This window comes from Ammospiza caudacuta, chromosome 1 (assembly GCF_027887145.1).
Source record: "Ammospiza caudacuta isolate bAmmCau1 chromosome 1, bAmmCau1.pri, whole genome shotgun sequence".
Lineage (NCBI taxonomy): Eukaryota > Metazoa > Chordata > Aves > Passeriformes > Passerellidae > Ammospiza > Ammospiza caudacuta.
Window position 1 is genome coordinate 37,111,403 of NC_080593.1, and position 21,361 is coordinate 37,132,763.

At 38.8% G+C, this 21,361-nt stretch overlaps 1 protein-coding gene across 3 annotated transcripts in view; it reads right to left on the reverse strand.

Moving 5' to 3' along the window:
• SATB1 (SATB homeobox 1) overlaps positions 1-18,815 on the reverse strand; it is a 72,974-nt gene extending 54,159 nt beyond the window's left edge. For 2 of the 3 annotated variants that reach the window (XM_058805951.1, XM_058805940.1), the window contains exons 1-5: positions 18,410-18,472; positions 15,660-15,895; positions 11,704-11,880; positions 10,783-10,909; positions 9,932-10,055 (exon numbers count right to left, since the gene is read on the reverse strand). In XM_058805951.1, the coding sequence (XP_058661934.1) occupies positions 9,932-10,055; positions 10,783-10,909; positions 11,704-11,880; positions 15,660-15,870 (639 nt within the window). In that variant the 5' untranslated portion in view covers positions 15,871-15,895; positions 18,410-18,472. Of the gene's footprint in view, positions 1-9,931; positions 10,056-10,782; positions 10,910-11,703; positions 11,881-15,659; positions 15,896-18,409; positions 18,473-18,735 lie in introns of those variants that run through there. The other variant, XM_058805945.1, reaches the window with a different exon arrangement.
• Positions 18,816-21,361: the final 2,546 nt, after the last annotated feature.

A 21,361-nucleotide genomic window follows, 5' to 3' on the forward strand; every position in this document is an offset into this window, starting at 1 on the left:
ATTTTCAGCAAGTCTCTTCTCAGATTCCACTGTTCTGCTAAGCAAAGCATCAGATGTCTGGCATGAAGTTGAGCCCTAAGGCACAATGTCCAGACAAGAAGTCATCAGACTCAGTAGCACTAACAGTTGTCTTGTTGAATTTCTTTTGGTGTTAAGGATAAGCCTTTCCTTTAATCTCTTTTCCATTTTCTACATAAGTTTCTGCAGATTTTTAAAATTAAGAGGCCATTTTGAGCATCCATTTTGGGATCTACATAAAATGAGACTCTAAAACTTCATCCAGCAATTTCCAAATTCAGCCAAGTTACCAGTGGCTAAGCTAGAGAAATCGTCAAGTATTTATCTGAAGACTTCTTGTGCTGGATCTTTCATCATATCCATTGTAATCTCTTTCTGTAACCTCTAAATGTACCTTTCATGTATCTTTTTTCTTTCTTTTTTTTAAATGTATGACTAGCTTTTTGAACTTCATTGATTTCTGCTCCTACTGAGAGCATTTCCCATGCCTCTGATTGCTTGCTTAAATACCCCTCTAGTGCCAAACGTAACAACCCTTATCTATCCTTTGTTTAAATGGTTGTCTCAATTTTAGTGTTTCATGTCACATGCCTCTTTATGAACTACATGTACATCTGATTGTTCTTAATCATATAGACCCAAATTCTATGAGGAATGTGCTGCTAAAAGCACGCAAACTCACTTCTTTCTGTACTGAGAAAAACAAAAAAATTTGTCAGGAGAAAAGTAATTTATAGAATGAAATTTGCTATGGATTCTTAACTTTTGCTACGTAAAATTGTAAAGGTGACATTGTAAGCAGCTGTGTTAGCCGAGGTATTAGTTTTGCCTCTGTGTTGCTATCTTTCACTAGCAAGAGTTTGTGAAAAGTGTAAACGCTCTGAAGAATTCATAAAAAGATCCAAGATTCAATGAAGGTTTCTCAAAAGAGAAATGTTCCAGCTAGCTTTCCACGAGGAATATGTATGTGCACTTTAGGGTTCTATTTACTAAATTTTTCTTGAATAGTCATTGCATTAACATTAAAATATATAAATTAAAAATAAAAAAAACAATTAGCGGAATTAGACTTAGCACACAAAGACCCTCCTTACAAGTAATGCAGATTAAGGAATACACATTTAGGAGCTCAGGGATGTGCGAGCTGGCACATATATCTTGGTGGAATTTTATTGTGATATATAGATAAATACACACACAACCCTTAAAATTCTAAGGAAGTCCCAAAATACTGATTCAAATACAAACACTCTAGGTAAACTTAACTTCTGACTGAAATCTTCTCTCTGGCTCTAGAAAGGCCATTGATACCAATGTCCTCTGCATGTGTCTCAGTTTTTCAACATCACAAAAGCCATCCTTCTCCCTGACATTTACTGTATATTATCAAATCCCTTGGAACAGAGGCACAGCCAGGCATACTTTTCCCTCTTCTGGTGCAAGCTTATAGAGGAACAGCAGTTCTCAGTGTAGGAAATCTTAGTACTTAAAAAAACAAAATAAAAATAAGTGAGACAAGTGTATATGAGGAGAACATTTCACCTTTTTCTACCTCTGGGGAACAGAACTTCCCCTTTTGAGCAGTTTAGTGCATGGCTTCAAGTGAGCCACATCTGAGGCTGCTACTGTCCTGAAAAACCTGTCCTCTGATCACTGCTGCAAGGCACCAGTGGAATCTGATACCATTTGTGCTGCTCTTAAGGAAGTGTCCAAGCAAAGAGAGACAAAGCTCACCCTTGCCTTAGGGTTCTCCTACCATGGTTCTTGGATATAAAAAGGAAGAACTTAATCACCAATTAAAAAAGAAGAAAAGTGGTGATGGTGGGGAAGCAAGCTTTCAGAGTTTTGCTCAGTCTGAGAAACTCATCTCTTTTCTTCTAAGTTATGATCATAGTGAAGGCACGCAATGAGTCCGGTCTGACAAGGTGAGAGTTGCATGTCTCTGAGCACTGCCTCCCAACAAGTGAGTCCTGCTTGCTTTTGCTCCTGCCAGGTAAAAATTATTACCAATGCAAGTAATTTTTCCCTGGCTCATCCTTATGCCTACACCCCTGCGTCCCCTAACACAGATGTACCTCAGCTTCAAATCTGCTGACAGTGACGCTACAGCACCTACAGAATTTGCTCAGCTTTTGGGTAGGTTTTATAACCACGCTGATCCCTGTGCCTCCCACCACTGCTAGTAATAACTGAACCAGTCAGAGAAGGTCTCTGCAAACCAGTCACAGCAGTGATTAAGATGTAGACATACGTATCTCCTCGCCCTTTAAATAGAAGGCTTAATTGGCGATGTGGATCGCAGCTTTCTAATGGACAGAAATTAAACTCCATTTAATTCCTGAGCAGACACTTCCAATGTACAAGGTTTACCACACATTTGGAGTGGGGAGGGAGGGGGGAAGGAAGGAGCCGCATGCACAACTCTCTCTACCTCTGACAATCACCGAGGAAAAGCAACATGAGGACCAGAATGGCATAAGTGTGGCAGGTGTGAATTGACCTGCACTGGCAAAGCTGCGAGCTGGGAAACTTGCAAATCACATGATTGTGCAATACTTGGCTCCAGTCAGTGCTATCGTGTTCTTTATTAAAAAAAAATCTTAAAGACATGTACATCAAGTTAAGGGATTAACTGTCAAATGACATTACTGAAAATAGAGACAATATATTTCTTTATTGTTAATGAAATTCAGTTAAAAGTGAAGGAAGTGATAAAGAATGTACTGTTTTGTAATGTATTTTACATAAGAACCTAATATAGAAAGGGAAGTGCAATTAAATCTTAATGTGGACTTTTTTATTTTTAGTTTATCATCTGGTTTACATTTTGAGCCCCTTTGCAGCAGTAAATTATGCTGGCATTTCTTAGGGAATAACTACCATGTTAATTTAGTTTAATAAAATAACTGACAGAAAAGGGGGAAAAGAAGCAAGAAAAGACAGTATCCCCCCCACCCCTTATCTTTAGCTAAGTATTCAAATGCTTTCTATATGAATTGTCCGTGGTCCAACTCCAGTACCATGTAATAATACAATACATTACAACACAGTACAATACAATCTTGGGTTTCTGTAGCGCCCTTCATGCAAGCATCCCAGGGTGCTTTACAATCATTATGAGTTAAAATTAAAACTGAAGTACATACAATTCCTAATAGAATCATTTTAAAAATGCTAAACAGAACAAATAACTTTTAAGTCTAGATTTAAAAGTCCCAACAGCCAAGCTTTCCTTACTTCAATTGGCAATGAGTTCCAAAGCTAGGGAGCAAAGCGACTAAAGGCTCTCTCATGTTATGTTAAAGGATCTCTCATGTTGTTTATACTTGTGCAGTACTCCATAGCCAAAAATTTGCCAATAATAAGAAAAAAAAATATTTATTTGCAATCTTGTTTTAAAGAACACTGGAGAAGTGCTTTGTTAACTCTTTAATAAAATTATGGAAAAAAGAAATGAATCAGGGTTAGCACTTGGCTGTGACTGTGTTAAGAGGTATGCAAGAAACATGAACGAATGCCAATGAATACAAAATTCTAAAGAAGTGCATTACTTGACTGCCTCTTAACCCACTAAATGTACCCAGAAGGAAAAAAAACCCAAAAAACCCCATGGTTATGTGTATGTGTGTATTTACAAAAAGAAGAACATCACTACAAATATTTAAAATGCAAGTTATTCTATATACCATTCTCAGGAACACTGAGTGAAAACAGAAGTCAAGTAGGGCTCAGTTCTACAACGCATGCATGCTTTAGGAGAAAAATGTATCAGAAGAAAATGATCTGTGTTCCTTTTTCACCCTGTAACTTCTCTAAAACTTGAAGTCCATGTGATGCAGATAATCATTCACATGACACAGTTCTCAAAATTGCCAAGATACAATCAAAAATGGTTGGTACTCAAAGTACAAACAGAGTCCCAAAAAAGCATTAATTTTGTACTTTTAACAAGAGAGCCTGGTGGAGGACAGGTGCTTATAACTCCTGACTTTAGGAGTGTAAAAACAAAATTTAAAAATCAAACAACAACAAAAAAAAACCCTCAACACTAGCACCATTCCTCTCTTGGACTCCTCCACTTTGCAGAAGAAGAAGATCACATTACAGCACAGATACTAAGGGACATGCTGACATCTTATAGACACCACTGAAGTCAGACACTGCATTTGTTTGAAGAACAAAACATATTTTCGCCCTCCTCTCACAATAGTTTCAGGCCTCGTAACTGTTTTCTAAAGTGACTTTACATCCTTGTTATACTTAGTTCTAACAAAGAGACAGAAAAAAACTATATATTTTCACCTTTAATAGGGTGCTACACAGATAAAACAGTTGCAGATAGACTGGTATAGCTTTAACACTGAGAGTGTTTAGGTGCATCTAAAGAACATAAATCAATGATCAAAGGATCAATCGCGATTGAAAGGTTGAATATCCTCACACAGCTTTACCCAAATACCTACTACATACATCTTGCTCATCCCATCAGCAATAGGCTCTGCAGTGCCCTTTCTATCTGGATGACTAAAAATTCTAGGCACAAATTTTAATAGTTAATTGAAAATGTTTTAAAAATCCAGATACCATGTCAGCTTGAAGAGACATCACAGTGAATGCTCTTGAGCAACTGGAGGGGTGTGTTGAAAAGCCCTGCCTGCCAAAAGCTGAGCCCAGGCCCTCAAGGATTTACTTCCCCAAAATAATTAATGGCATCTTTAAAATCTAAAGTACAGTAACTTCTAAAGCAGAAAAAAGAGCTGCATTCCTTATTCAGGTTATTAATTATTGGGGGAAGGGAGGAAGACAGAAGAGGCTTACAAGCAACAAAGAAATCCAAGGACTTGATCTCAGGTCTAGGCAGGTAAAATTGAAAGGGGAGGGGGCAAAAAACACCTTTGGTTTGGTAAAGCAGGAATCAAAAACTGCTCATAAAAAGTATATATTTTGGCAACTCTTAATAGCTTATTCCTTGATTATCTATAGGTACAGAAATTTTAATTTTAGCAAACACAACTTTTCTTGTTAGGATTTTGGAAGGGTAGATCAGAACAGCGGTGGAAATGTGAGAGGATTTCTATTGAGCTGCCTATTTGCTATGATGGCCAAGTGCCTTCACATCAGGTGAACTGAGAAACACTGATGTTCCAAGAAAGCTTTCTGTCTGTTGTCTCTGCCAGATCATATGAAGTCTGAACAAAACAGCATGCAAATTCAGGGCAGGGTATCTGAACAGAAAGGAAAGCATATGATCTATACCATGCCCATGTCAGGTGAAGAGAATCATTCACTACAGGATGGAAGCTTGTTAAAAATGCAGTCAGGATAGTTATATTTGTCACAAGTGCAAAGCTATGCAGACTTGGGTATCGTACCAGCACTTGTACTCTGTATGCATACGTTTCATGCAATGCAAGCATACATCCCTCTGACTGAAATAACGCTATTCCCTCATCAGCAAGAGCAAAATTATGTAAATGATATTACAGGCGGGGGAAGGGGGGAACACACAAATATCTTCCAAAAAATTTTAAATAGTCCGTAAATTACTATGTCCCCAAGTATCACAGCCTCTGGATATATTTTTTTTTTAAATACCGCATGTCCCCTACAAAATATCAAACAAAAAGCCATTGAGATTTGAGATTGTACTCTATATCAGGCCTGGAATTTCTCATCTATAATGTACTGACTCCTGGTTGTCCTGAGAGTCAGACTAGATACAAACAGTCTCAAAAGATGAGCAAAAGGGAGGGGGAAAAAATCCCCAACCAAATACCTTCACATTTCAGGATACTATGGGGTAAGAAAAATAATACCTTGCTTCAGAAGCGCTTTTGCAGGGCTTTGTTAGTGCCTGTTTGTGAATACTAACAACAATCATTTAGAATATCTTTTTGTAGAAAAAAAATCAGACAAGATAATACCAGTAGAAAAGTCAATGTCATTTGATCACTGCCATATTTTTAAAGCAGTGCCCAGATACTAATGAATCTCTACAATCTCATCATTTGGTAGGTGACTCATTATCATCTTTTCATGGAAAAGGTTACAGAAACTGAAGATAAGGGATACATCTAAATGTTCAAAACACACGGTGAGTTTGTTCTAGAATTATCAAAAGGATTTCCTGTCCTTTTCTTAGACCAATACCTCACGTTGCTCTCCTCTTCCTCATAAAAGTTGATCGAACTATCTATCATACTTATATATAAATACACAGACAATCAGAGAAAGATGTAGTAATTCAATATGAGCAAAAGAGGAAAAAACCCTCATTAATATCTGAATAAATACAGAATAAATATATAATTCAATAATATTTCACAGTTATTAACTGTGGTAGTAAGAAGAAAGTTCTGCACTAAAAAATAAAACAGAGCAAAACAGTGAAAGTGATGTATGAAAATGCTAAGACTAAGGCAAGACATTGAAGGACAAACATTAAGTAAGTAAATGCAACAGAACTGCCTGCCTGATCACTTTAGAGCAGCTCCCAGAAGGCCAAAGTAGAGTAGAGCTTCTGTGCAAGGGTTTGGAAATAAGAATTGATGGTAGAACAATTTCTTTACAACCCTTTGGAGACTGAAGAGCCAAAACAGGAGGGAAATGAGATCTAGGCCACTCGCGAGATAGACCAATTTAATGGAATGCACAAGACGGCCCAAAATTGAGCCCTAGATTAAATTCCAAGTTACCTTCCCCATCAAAAGAGGTCTGGAGAGGAAACAGAAATGAAGCAAGCTGTGTGTATCAAATGCAAAAAGTCTTTCAGTCGGCATCTGCACATGCTGCCAGTCTATACCAATAAAATCTGCAAACCTGATGTAAAGCATGAAAACATGCACTTTAGTGCATAATTCAGAACAGGCTTGGGTTTTCCGTGCAAAATTTGAAATGTCCTTTTACCTTGACTGCTCAATACCCAAAATTTGAGGCTAAATGTCTGAACGGCTCTTTGCAATTCCACAGCAATTCAGAGGCACGCGCTTGCTCCTGGCCGTTCTAAGCGCTCCAAGTCATGTTGACAGGGATTCCCTGTGATGTGGGCTCATACACTGAGCAATAAAACTGACCTTCAGGGGTGGCCACACAGCCACAGAGAGAGAATTACAGCAGCTTCAAAAACGACCATGTATTCAACTCTCCCAATGAGTGCAAGAGTCACAGTGGTATTTTATCAAGAAAGGCATGAAGAGTTCATACCTTTACACCTCAAGGTTTTAGTGGGACAAGAAAATAAATGGCTAAAAAATAAAATAAACCAAACTCTCTAGCAAATAATATTGTTAAGTTTTCAAGACTCTATAATTGAAACGGACTGGTTCTCAAAGTTTTGTTCATGTATTTTCAAGTTAGTAAGTATGTCTGCACTACAAAATAGTTGGCTTGGTTTTAGTTCTTTTCAGTATATAGAATGCCAGTATTCTGAACAAATATGAGCAATTTTTTAAATAGACAAAATTCAAGATTGCTTCAGAAAATACAGTAAACTCTAAGTGAAAATGGGGCTTCAGAGATGCTATGCATTGAGCACAGCGGCTTAATTACTTTAAAGCAAGTCCTTCCATACCTACACAAAACAGAGTATTGCTAATGACAGTGACAGAAAACGATAACTACTCTCGTTTCCACTTTGAGTCATTTTTCTGTGGTTAATAAATTATATCCATAACAGTGTTAATAAGTTATGGTACGGTGTCACTGCATTAGTTTGCATTTATGATGAAGCACTTCATATGGCATTACCTATACCCATGGAAGAACAGAACAGGAGAGAGCCCTTCTCTGCCCTGAGAAGGATTTCTTATGCTGGCACTTTGATGGATCCCCTAAATAAACACTGTCTCCTGACCTCTGCCTTGCTCTTACTTCTCACCTCTGCTGCAGGAGCACGCCATGGCAGGGCAATTCAAAAACTTTAATACCTTGAATAAAACACTGGCACTCTTACATCAGTGCCCTTTCCATAGGAATGATATACAAGGAGTTAGAGGTAAGGCAAAAACGGGAAGTATTCAGATCAATTTACTCATGTGAAAAGGACACTGTCAGATCAATTCACCTTCCCTCAAGCTCCCAGAGGAAAACAGGAATACTAGACTGACTGATGGGCTCTTGATCAACTACTGTAAAAGCTTGTTTTTCCTAAAGTTAAGAATAAATAAATGTGCTTTAAGCTTAATATGATTTGATTTTTAAAGAAAAAAGAAAAGCAGAAGCTATTTAAATTCTTGCAACCCAACTATGGCAGCACTGGTGAAGATAGAGATGACAACAGTAATAAGCACACTTTTAGCAACTGGAAGAAGCTCATGGCTTTAAGTATATTCTTTTACAAATAAAGAAATACAAACCAGTAAACAAACTGTCCCAAATCAGAGTTCTGTAGTGTGGAGTTTTAGTCATCTTAAGCATTAACTTGAAGAGCTGCTATTAAGAAAGATGGGTTTTTTTGTCCATTAAAGTTATTACATAAAAATTCAGTATAGTTTGAAAGAAATTTTTTTAGAAGAATGTAATTATTGATTTGTCTCCTGTACAAGGATACTTTCTATAGTAAAGTATTCCTTTTAAAAGCTTTTTCCTGCTTTATATATACTTATATACAGAAACTCCTTTGTGAAACACAATGTTCAAATAGAAATGAGATATTCCACCTCAATAGAAATTATTTGCTTTCTATCAGAATCTAGTAAAAAGTAGCACTATTAGATTAAAATGGAGAAAAATCCCAAGTTATCTGCAGCCTCCATAAGCCAGCAGTGCAAAAGCTCGCATGCTTTTACAGTAGGTACATACAAGATAAATTCATAGACATATTACTGGAATGGCTTGCAACCAGTGAAGATAATTTTGATTATTTCCACTTCAAAACTTCCTATATTGGAGTCACATCACTGAAAACAATCTAACCGTAGGGGGAAAAAAAAGTGATGGGAAACAAGTCTGCTAATCTCTTCATGAAACCCAGACAGAGGAGGAGAGTAGTCTCCTGTAGATTAACTGAAGTCTTTCAGAGACAAAGACTCCAGTATTCTAAGCAAGAGAAATAAAATCGCCATAAAAATACCTTCACTTAATTTTTCTTTCTCCCTCCCTGCCACAACTAGCATAATTTATTTGTATACTGAATTTGTCTCCACGGTGCCACAATGAAATACATTTTAAAATTTAAAAGGCAAAAAAAATACCATGTTCCCACCACAGCATCATTGGACACCATACTGCATAGAAAAATGAGTTGTGCCTTTGCAGTAATTTGACAAGAGAAGAACAAAAAGAATGGCAAAAATAGAACAATACGACTAACGTTTGAAGAATGCATTGGTTCAATATTTAGCAACGCATAAATTGAGGTCTCATTTTTGTTTAGGTATATTTTGATTATAACTAATAAATGACTGATATTCCTTTGGTTCTTTGCAACAACAACATATCACCCAAAGAGCTTTATTCTTTATTCCATTCTCATATAGCATGCCAAAGACTGTCTCAGTTTATGAATTAGCATTTAAAACTACTGTAGGTTATCTAACAAGCATTCAGATTCAATAGTACTTTTGACAGCAGTAAGTAAAGAGCCTTTTAACAACTTGAACACATGTGCTTGAAAAAAGTAGTTGCATCAAAGCAGTTCAAAGACTGCAGACAAAAACCAGTTAAAATCCAGTTTGCTGTGAGATGATTTTAGTGTGGTGTAAACAACCTTTCACGACTTCCCATGGGAAATGTTGTAAGACTATGTTCAAAATGAATCAGGCATATTTATAAAGATCATGAAGTGGTCAAATGCATTTGCATTTTTGGCAGATCCACTCCACGGGTACTACTTGCTACAGTCTGTAGAAATCTCAAATCTCACATCAGCCTTGCCTATAGTGCTTTATTATTTATTACATGTTATGCTAAGTACCTGCGAAAGGGGACATTCCTTGGCCAATGAACTCTGGTTCATATCCTTCAGTAAGTCCTTCAGAGCATTTCTTACTGTTGTGTGAGACCATTGTTCAGGAGGCAAGTCTTCTAGTTTAGGGCAACTATTTGAAACACAGATTAGAAAAGGGATTATTACAAGATTGCATCCTGCTGCAGAACATTCCTTTAAGACAGACAGATTTCATTTTGCGCATCAAGCAGATGCATCTGGAGATTGCTCTCGGTCTCCTGATTGTTCCGATTAGTTAATTACTTTATACAACACATCTGCTGTATTGATGCATGAATTATACATCAGCTGCATGTGGCGACTATTTTTTCATGTTACTTCTACCTTCCTGCTCTGATGCGCTTGGTAAAACAATTTAAGGTGTAATGCTTTCTCACGACTGATCATGAAAAGCATTAATATATTAACCATTTTTGCTTTTTTGTTGCCGTGAAATTTAAGAGCCTAGACAGCAACAATAAGTGAGAGCAAGTCATTCTTTTACAAAATGCACACAGATGGTACTGTTCATGATATGCAAAAATATTTTTCTCTTAAGTAAACTTTATGTAAAATGCCTTCTTGTAATGCATCATTTAATTGACTAAAATGCAATATAGTTTTAATGAGATATCCAAAGAAAATCTATGTATCAGAGCTATAAAAGTTTTCTGCAATAGTATACTGTAAGGCAAAGAAGAATTAGAGTAACTAAAAAGGAATTTAGGCAAGCCTTTGTACTTTGAGCACAAAGCACAGTGGGAATTAAATACAAGCAATATTAACAGTTAAGAGCAGACAAGTAACAGTTCACATCCCAGAACTGGTATATGACTTACCTGTGTAACTGGATTTTCAGTGTGACCACATGATACACATCTTGCAGCATGTCTGCTACTGTAGCATCAGGGGCATCTGTCACATAGGAGAGTGGAACTGGATTCCACTTCCCAACCTGGATAAGCCCTGCAGGATTGTAATTTTTGGAGAGGAGGGGGAGGGGGCAAGAAGGGCAGGAAAAATTGAAAGAAAGTGATTTACCTAATTCCTAGGGGCAAAAGAAATATCTGATTTTAACAAGATCACTACCTTTGTTTCTAACCTCTTAAATTTGGCAAAACAAAAGAACAACCCCCTCTAAAAACCCCCCACCCACACACCATCAAGGATAGGCCTTATCTATATTATGAAATAATACAAATGCATTGCAGTAGAGATTTTTAAAATATGTATAGAAGTATATTTTCCTAAGCTCCCATGAATTCAGTAGGACATGATATAATAGTTAGCATTCCTCTCAACAAATTAGTAAGAATTTTGCAATGCAAGAATTGAGCACAAAAAAATTACTTTGCAGTCTATAAAACCATCAGGAACAAAATAAAAGAAACAGAGCTGGATATTCAGTCATAAATGCAAGTTGACTCTCAACAGTCCATCTGCTCAAATATGCTTTACACTTCCTTGTGGATCCTCAGTGGAGCAGATTATTAAGGTCAATAAGCATACTAATGATTCAGTTGAAGTCTTTTTTCTTCTTAAAAAAAAAAAAGAAAAAAAGGAATTTACCTTCACATTCCCCATGAACAAAATGTGCACTAACTAAATAAAAACACATCAAGGAAAAAAAATACAGACACAGAATCTGTAAGAAGTTTAAGAAGTAAAACCTGCATTGCATTCCTGAAAGAAATCCTGCCCCTCCCCCAAGACCCCACAAACAAACACAATTCATTGTACAATTTCATAATCTTATTTACCTTTTGCTTGGGCAGCAGAGCTGTGAGAATATCCAAGAGATAGCAATGCCATTTCAATCAGCTGGTTGAAAAGCATATCCTTCCTCACCAATACAAATTCTGCATGCTCCTCCTTAGAATCATACTCAATGGCATTTTCATAATGTTCCACTACACAGAAAACTGGAAGCATACTTCCTATTAAAAAAAAATAAATTTAATGTATTAAACTTGAGTTATAGTAGAGTAGGTGGGTCTATACAGAGTTATGTAAATAAAACCTGTACGAACAGGCAGAGGAGGCATCAAGAATCATCACAAATATTTGATCAACATATTCCCCGAGTCCTTTCCCCTCACCCTCCCCAAAAAACAGAAAGTTCTACAAAACATATATCTCCCTGAAAGGCAGAAATGCAAAATTATCTCCCTTGATCAGATGCAGATTTAAAGAATTACCTTCTGTAGAAACAACAAGGTTGACTGAAGAGAAGTTGCTTCTCTCTGTCCTGCCTGATTTGTTGTGAGTAGCAGGCAGCATGAGAACCTAAATACATACTGCAGATGTCTTCACTGTAAGCCATTTTAGTACCAGCCACATAATTTTGTTTGTTAACATTAAAACTTTCTTAGTCCTGCCAAAAATATTTAATTGGTTTCAACATCAACAACAAATCACCTTGTGTGTTATTCATTCACTCTGAAAAGAGTACACAAGGAAACAAGGCAAAAGTTAACACTAATTCGTGCTTCATTCACTGAGTGCAATTGAGCACTACTTTCTCTTGCATCTTTAAGGAACAAATCATGACTTCAATGCCACTTTAAGAAGTGTACCTGCAGTTCAGGCTTATTTTTGTTTTTCTTGTTGTTGTCTCCTGCACTTTACATCCCACAACGCTATTTTGGCATGCCTGAAAGTTAATAACTAGTTTCCAGTTTTGTAGTGTCATATGGCAAACCCTTCCATACACTGCACAGAATATTAAGCAAGTAACCTTTTTTCTTTCCTTTTGCCTTTTCCTTTTTTCTTTTTATTTATTTTATTTTATTTTCCTCCCTTTTGATGAGAGAGAGAGAAGTAACAAACAACCCAAGCTGGTTTAGGGACAAAGTCTCTCCCAGCAATCAGATTCCTGGACTTTATGAAAATCCCTCCCAGCCTCCCAGATGGACATTGATGACACAATGACCTGTGGTTTTAAGCTCCAATCCTGTTCCACTGTCTCCAGCAGCACAGGTTAGGATCTCTTAATGACAGAAAGGAGAAGGGTTAAAAGGAGATGTACAGAACTGTCTTATGGCAGCCTGCCAGAGGGGTATCATCTTTAGCATAAATGATGACAAGGGTTATTTTAACAGGGCACCCAGGAACTCCAATTAGTCCTACAATGTTAATGCCTCTATAACCACTGCCCTCTAGACTTACAGAAACCTCCTAACCCGCTAAGGTGCACCAGACATGGTGTAGTCTAAAAGGAAGCTTTACTCTTGACAATAGAGTAAGACCACATCTGCTGATTTGTGCTCTAACATATAGTAAGAAATCACGATAAAAAAGATACCCCTGAAGCACGTATATTTAAACTACATCTGTTCACCAGAGAGCCAATCTCTGGCAAACAAACCCCTTCAGGCTTGCAAGGAAAAGCTCACAAACTCACTCCAGTTTGCCCAATAGGCTCAGCATGAAAGACTGAAACACAAGAGCAAAAGCTTGCCAATATTTATGTAGCGCAGGAAGGAGATTTTTTTTTTTCTTTTTAATTTTTTTTTTTTTTTTGTAATCTGAGTGAGACTGGCCAGGAAGGGAGAGAAGACCAAAGCAAAATCAGTACATGCAAAGTGATGTTTATTTCACTGGTTTTAAATAAGCTGTGGACACACACGATTCATCTGCAAAAAGGTGGTGGTTTGTTTTTTGGGCTTTTTCTCCCTTTTAGGCTCTCACAATTGATGTTTTACCTACTACCATCTGACTCAGAGTAAGGGCTCAAAATTCTTAAGTAGTTTCATCAGTAATTCCTGAAGATAAAGTGTAAGCAAAGCTTCATTCTAACAAACAGTGCAGACACATCCTAAACCAGCTACAGCATATTTATTTTTCCCCTTATCAGCTCCTACAAATTAAGCTATGATCAGACACAACACACAGGTACTTTGCTGCTTATCAGCACCTTTTTTTGCCGGGTACATGGTTTCTTCAGTTGCAGCATTTTGGGAAATGAGGTACTTTAAACAACACAGGAGAGCCTCCTGGCCAAATTTTGAGGCACAGCATAGATTAAAAGAGGTGGATCCCGGTAGTGCGACACAGGTATCATCTGACTACAAATCAAGCCACTAAATCTTTTAGCAAAACTGTCACTAGTGTCCTTCTGTTAATGTGAAAAATGTTATACAGGAGAGCACAATCTCAGCTGGCTGATCACTCCTGCTAGTACTTGGCAAGACCTCCAAGTGCAGCAACTTCATAACCTTCTAGTATTAAAGGGGAGAGCATTGGTCAGTGCTCCCTGCTAAAAATACAGCATGATTTAAACCTGAAGGCAGTGTTAGAGCTTTTGCTGAAGGTTTACGAGTCTGTGTAAACAGCACGTCTGCCATAAGGAGCACTGAAGTCTGTAGAATCCTTGTCTAAAACTGTCCTGGCATTAAAGTTTGCTGTGCAAATATCACATAATACCAGAGACAGCTGAAATCTCCTATTTAGGAATTTATGGAACTTATATGTTTGCAGGCGTCAGAAAGTCCTTTTTATACAGCTCCACTGCTTCACTGTACAATGTTAATGCACTCTGCTTGAAAAGCCGTAATAAATTATATTTTTAATGCTCTTACCCTGGCTTTCTTAAGATGCATACATTCTTGGCAAACAATCAATAAATAGGGTAATCATGAGCAGAGGCCAAAGAATTTGCTGAAGTGCTGTTTTTCCATTTTTAATAGATAAAGATCTAACAATACGGACTGCTGTGTCTGTTCATTTCAGGATCAATATATTCTTTGTTTTCGCCAAACCGAGGAAAAAATAAATGATTGTACGATAAATGTTATGCATCAGACACAATGAAATTCCTCTGCCTTCTAAACTTTGTGCGTTTAATAGTCTTGGTTGCATTTTGCACTTTGCTTAGCAAATACAAGAAAAATCTGGATTATAAACATAACTGATTATACTAGGAAAAGTAGAGGCTGTTTTAAGATACCAAATTACATGCAGCATATTTCGATTTAAATTAGCAAGCCTGCAGGACATGGTCAAAAAGACTTACAAATTTTGATAAGTAAAATTTGCATATTATTGTCCATTAAAAGTATTTTCAATGCAAACAAAAGCCATCCATATACAAACATCAATGATTCTAAATGTGCCTTTTCCTTGTGTAAATGTCTAATTACAGCAAACCAGCCACTGAAAAATATGACACCCAAGTTGTTCATTGTTCAATAATGAATTGTACTTAAGAAAATAAACTGCGAAGATTGACATCATAAATGACTTTTCCAATGTGATACCTAAAGATTTACACTCTCTCCTTTAAACCAACTTGCAACTGCTATGGAAATACTGCTGCCCTTCCAATCATAGGACCATCATTAGGAGGAAAGGCGAAGAATTTTTTTGGGGGGTTCAGTATTTACTCTTACATATTTTTGCGTTTCTTAGCCCAGCGCTTATTCAAAGAATTAACGCACCAAATTACTTATATTTCAATGTAAGAATTTCCTTTAATTACAGTAGCTAGCCTTTACCTTAACAAAAATCAGACTCCACCCTGAAAAGCAAGATGCTCCACCCAAGAATGAACCTTACATTTCCCAAAAGTGATTTATATCAGAATTGGGAATATATAGTGTTTTAGAATGGAGATTTTAATCCTGAAATATAAATGAAGTCAAGTCTGCAAAAATATGTTTCCCCCCCAAATATTATAAATCATATTTCTCTAATGCAGAATTATCAAAAGCGTTACCTTTTCTAATATTAGTTTTCATCAGGTGTCCAGAGTGTTTTAAAGGCACTCCTTGCATTTTAGTTCCTGTACTTCCAAGTCTTCCTCTTCCTAATGGGCTCCCATTCTGTTCCAAGCGCGCAATTTTGGCTGGTGGACCCTTCGGATCGCTTACATTGTTAGACATTTCTGAATGTTCTTTCCCCTGAGTTGCCTCGTTCAAATGATCCATACTCAGTCCCGCCTCTAAAGATCACCTGCCATGATTAAAAAAAAAAATATATATGTTGTACACGTGTGCGCATATGTATACGTACACAGCCTGCACATGTACAGAGACAGATATATATGTATCACAAGCTCATAAAGAAGAATACATAACTGTTTTAACTAGAAATAAATGCCTTTTTTAAAAGAAAAAACTTATTCTTCAAAAATTACCTCATACCCCAGTTTACAGAGAGATTGTGCCATAATCTAGTGGAATGGTTTTTTAAAAGCCAACCAGAGTACTTCTTAAAAAAAAAATTAAAAAATCTTTGGAGATATTCTACTAAAACTGAGAGAGTCTAAAACCCATATAAGTGATGATGATTATCAAGGTGTGTGCTCCAAGACAGGTAGTGTTACAAATCTCACAGAAAGGTTTGTTATTATTCGCGGATGTTTTTGTTGTGGAGGGAGAGAGAAAGATTCTAATGAAAAAATTCTTGATCTATTTGGTTATAAAATGGACAAGCCAAAATAGAGAGATTGTTAAAACTTAAGTTGAAGAAGCAACAGATTTATTAGAGATGTAGACTATTGTCCATTTACAATTCCTCTCCCCCTTAAAAATAGAAGTTAGAAAAGAATTTGACATTTAACTTCAGAAAGCAGTGGCGGGAGAGGATTGCTTTTGAGTTTCCTAACCAATATTATACAGAGTTTATCAACTTTTGCAAGGTTCAAAACATGCAATTTCTCAGATATTAAGCTTCAAGTGTTAAACAAAGTAGTTTATTCAATTAAGATAAATAACTGAGTAACTTCTCATCAAACATAAAGCTGTGGAAAAATCCTCCACAATTTCTACAGTACTTTTGATGCCCTTAAATATAAAAAAACCCCAAAACCTGAGTGATGCTGCTACAGCTATTTGAAACCAGAATTTCAATAGCAAATTAAGAAAAGGTATATATTGGCATGCTTGTATTCCCTTTTTTTAAACTTTTGAAACCTCTGTCCATGAATAACAATTACAGTCAAATCACTAAAAATCTCCCAAGCCTACAACATAACGGAGTAAGTTTTAAGGATTTTTGCCACTCATCAGTACCTGTTTTTCAACTATATTAAAAAAGCTTGCTGAGAGCAAAGGCATCTTTCTGGTTATGATTTCACTAATCAATACTGTTGTGATTGTTAGGTATTTTATCTACCTTTCCCTGACAGGGAAAGGTATAACTATACAGACAATTATGTTATATATATATAAAAATAATATAATCGCTAAGGACAGGTCAACAGACATTAATCTTTGAACCACTATTTACATTAGCAAGTACAAATAGTAATCCTGGGGAAGTCACATTTAGAAAGACTGGTGTGAATCGGATAATTGCTACTTTTCTTTCAGTTGCCTAATAATTCAATACATTTTCTGCAGATTTCATAGCCAAGTTATTAGAGCCCAAATATATTGGAATCTTTATATACATGCAGTTCTATGTCACTAGTATACATGCCAGTGATAATTTTCCAGACTATTTTTTTCTTGTTTGAACATCACGCTGTTTTTCCTGATACGGTGAAGAAAAAAGCAATGTATTAACTCGAACCTTTACAAGCAACCTCAAGAATGCAACCAAATAGATGAAGTTCAGACAATCATTATTTTTCCTTATGCTGTTAGGTGACAAGCTAAGGTTCACTATTCATCTTTATCCCATCTGTTTTAGGTCATGCGTCTCATTAACAGTAAACATGCCTATTTTAGCCACTTTTCAAAAAGAATTTTTTAAACTGTGCTAAGTGTAACCTAAGCAAAGAATTACAGACTCAAACTGTTAACATCTTCCGATGTTTCTAACAACACTAACAGACCATAGGGCTGCTATTCTGAGACTGGTCTATCTCAAGAAAAAGAGGATTAACAAAAAAAAAAAAAAAAAAAAAAGAAAAAAAGAAAAAAAAGGGGTGTTGGGGGGGAAGAGTAAAAGAAAACACACACAAAAAAAGCTTCGAACAAGAAATTCCTCATCACTTTTGGCAACTTCAGAAGTACTCTAAGGCAGGAAGGCTCTTTGCTACAAAAAGTATCTAGTCATCATGAGTCAGAATCGCACTACATCATGTACAGTGAATAAAAGTGATAGATCGCCACTTAGTTAATACACTGACTGCAACCAAAACACCAAATGGGTCATTTTCGCTTGGCCTGAGAATACCCACCCATCGGCATCCTTTCACCGCTTAGTCATCTTGTAAAAAGCTTTATGTTACAAAGCAAAATTACATGCACATAAAACACCTAATTTATTCATTTAAACTCCATGCCCAAGGCTAAAGTTCACTGAAACCTCAGTTTGGAATAGTGATGAGCAACAACCAGCATGGCCTGCCCAGGGAGAGGGTGGCAGGAAAGACCTATCATCTCCGCCGGTTCCAGGCCAGGAGTTTCCCCGGGTTTCGCATTTAGGCATCTTTCACAACTACAAGTTTTCATCACAGATCAGTGAGAGAAGAGCACAATTTCAAGGCACAGTTTCCCGGAGCCAGCGTACACGTACAGGCACACCGCGCAATTTCTGAATGAGAGTCGGTGCCGTATCTCCTTTTGTCGCGATGTAACGCTGCCGGTATTATATTATTTCTTTCTCTCCTCCTGAATCAGCCCCCTCCCCATGCCTTTCCCCTCCTCTTCCCTCCCTCCCCCATAAAAACCCATAATCACATTTGAGAGAGGCTCCGCACTTATCCGTTCCATATGGCTCTCACAATCCAGGCCAAGCTTTCCCTGTGACCTTTTAAAGAGACAAAGAAGCAAAGTACTTATCTAGAAACAGAAACACTGCAGTTTTCTGAGTGAAATTAGCAAAACCGACCCGAAACTCACCACTTCAAAACTTGACAGCATATAAATAACAAAAACAAAGGAGGTTTCCTTTGCAGCCCGAGCTCTTGAAGAGGAAGAAGTTCAAGACTGATGTTTTTAAGTCCCCCCCTTTCTGAAGGGGGGGGGGGGGGGGGGCAGCAGACCTGAGGACTACTTCCCCTAATATTCTCTTTTTTTTTTTTCTTTTTTTTCTTGTTGCTATTTTCCTCTAGGCGGGGAGGGGCAAAAACAGATAGCGAGAAACAGAGTAGCCATGAGCAAAAATGGCAATGGACAAAAAAAAAAAAAAATAGAGATTAAATATCTTTTGAGAGAGCCAGTTTTCGAGGTTTAGCAACGGAAGACAGAGCTGCAGATCAAATTGATCAGACAAGTGTAACGCTCAAAATGAGGAATTAATAATAATAATAATAATAATTTAAAATAAGTAGCAGGTTTAAATTAAGGTGGAGGGTGATTTAAGTCTAGCTATCCTTTCAAAAATAAAACCAATGCATAAAGGATCAAGTGAGAAAGGGGGTTATTAAAAAAAAAAAAGCAAAGAAAAAAAAAAGGCAGCTTTTCTATCCAGTGTGAAGAGCAGAAAGTCTACTTCTAGGTTGTCACTTACACTATTATTCTCCAATAGGCACCCAGAGGAGCAGCACACACAGAAGGAGCCCGCTCCCCTCCCCCTCCACAAAAATATACACCGTAACAGCCCCCAAACTTTCTGCGGAAACCTCAGCCCCAGAGATCGCTACTGGAGATAAAAAGAGGAAAAAAAAGTGGAGAGAAAATTGCAGGAAAAGGCACTAAAATGCCACTTTTAATCTCGCCTCTGCGGTCCGGGGAGGGGAAAAAAAAAAAAAAAAAAAAGGAAGAAAAAAAAAGGCAGAGAGGACCTGTCTCCTCTCATTTACCGGGGGCTGTTGTGCGAGTGACGGGGGGAGAGAGGGAGCGAGAGAGGAGGGGAGAGAAAAAGAACAGAGGGGAGGAAGGAAACACACAACAAGGCACACCACCACCACTACAAAAAAGTGACGAGGTTTCACTCCCTCCGAGTCCAACACCGGGAGAAATTATAATTAAAAAAAAACCCCGATCCTATTAGGAAAAAAAATTAAAAAAAAAAAAAAAAAAAAGGAAAAAAGAAAACCAACAACAAAAAACTGGTTCTGCTTCTGCAAAGAAAAAAAAAAAAAAGAAAATCTGGGAACTCCGTGAAGAGTTACTCGCAAGAAGGGGTAAAAAATATAAAATAGAAAGGTTGCAAAAAGCCAACAACAACAAAAACCAAGCCAGCAAAAAAAAAACCCAGTAACAATTGAAAAAGAATAATAATGGTAGGCTTTGTATTTTGTCTTTTTTCTTTTTTTTTTTTTTTTTTTTTTTTAATTCTCGTTTCCCCTGGCTGGCTGGGTATGGTTGTTATTTAGGCCGGTTTGGTGGTTGTTGCTGGATGTTACATGGATATGTGTGTGTGTATGTGTGTGTGTCCCCGGACGGAGCTGCCTCGCTCTGCTCTGCTCCCCCCCCTCCTCTCTCTCTCCCTCTCTGTTTCTGTCCCCATTAAATTATTAGTTGACTCATCACTACTCCTCCTCCTCCTGCTGCTGCCGCCGCCGTCCCCTGCTCACAGCCTCCTCTCCTCCTCTCCGCTACCGCTCGCTGCCGCTGCTGCCGCTGCTTCTTCTTCCTCCTCCTCATTTTAATACAAAATAACACCGAGGCCACCGGCTTTTTTTTTTTTTTTTTTTTTTTTTTTTTTTTTTTTTTTTTTTTCTTTTTCCTCCACAGCCGGAGACGGGAGGAGGACGCAGCCTCCCTGCTGCTGCCCGGAGCCCTTCCCCAGCGGCCCCGGATCATCCGACGCGTCCTGGGAGAGAGAGAGAAAGTGGCAGAGGAGGAGGAGGATGAGGAGGAGGTGGTGAAGGAGAGAGGCGTGGGGGAGGGGAGGCCGGGGAAGGGGGAGGGGGTCGGCAGAAGTGCGGTGGCAGAGGGGGACCGCAGCGAGGAGCGGGGAGGGGGCGCCGGGCCAGGCCGGGCCGGGCCGGGCCGGGGGGGAGGGCGCCGACGGCGGTAGGTGAGCGGGGGGGCCGGGGGAAGAGGGCGTGCGGCTTCCGGGCGCGCACGAATTTGCAGCTCGTTGGGTGCGGGTGAGGCGGCCCTGCCTGCGCCGCGCACAATGCCCGCTCCGCGCCGCCCCGCTCCGCGCCACAGCGCGCCCCCCCGGCAGATGGGGCCTGCGGCGGAGGGGGCGAGCCGGGGGGACGGGCATGGGGGCACAGCAGTAGTACCCGCAGCAGCAGCAGCAGCAGGAGGAGGAGGAGGAGGAGGAAGAGGGGCGGGGGTGAAGGCTGAACAATATCCTGCCGGCGCTGCCGGGTGAGCCGCGCTGTCGCAGCCTCCGCCCCTCGGCGCGGAGCCTGCGCGGGCCGCACCGGGCAGGTGCACAGCGGCGGCGGCGGCCCCCCAGGGCCGGCAGGTGGGGATGCGCCGCGGGGGCCGCCTCGGGGGGCCAGCGGCCCATGTGGGGGAAAGAAGTTTCTCCTTCCCTCCCCTCGCCTTCGATACCGACGGGGGTGAAAGAACAGCACCAGCCGCGGTTCTGAAAGGCGGCCGAGGCTGAGTGAAACCGGGCTCG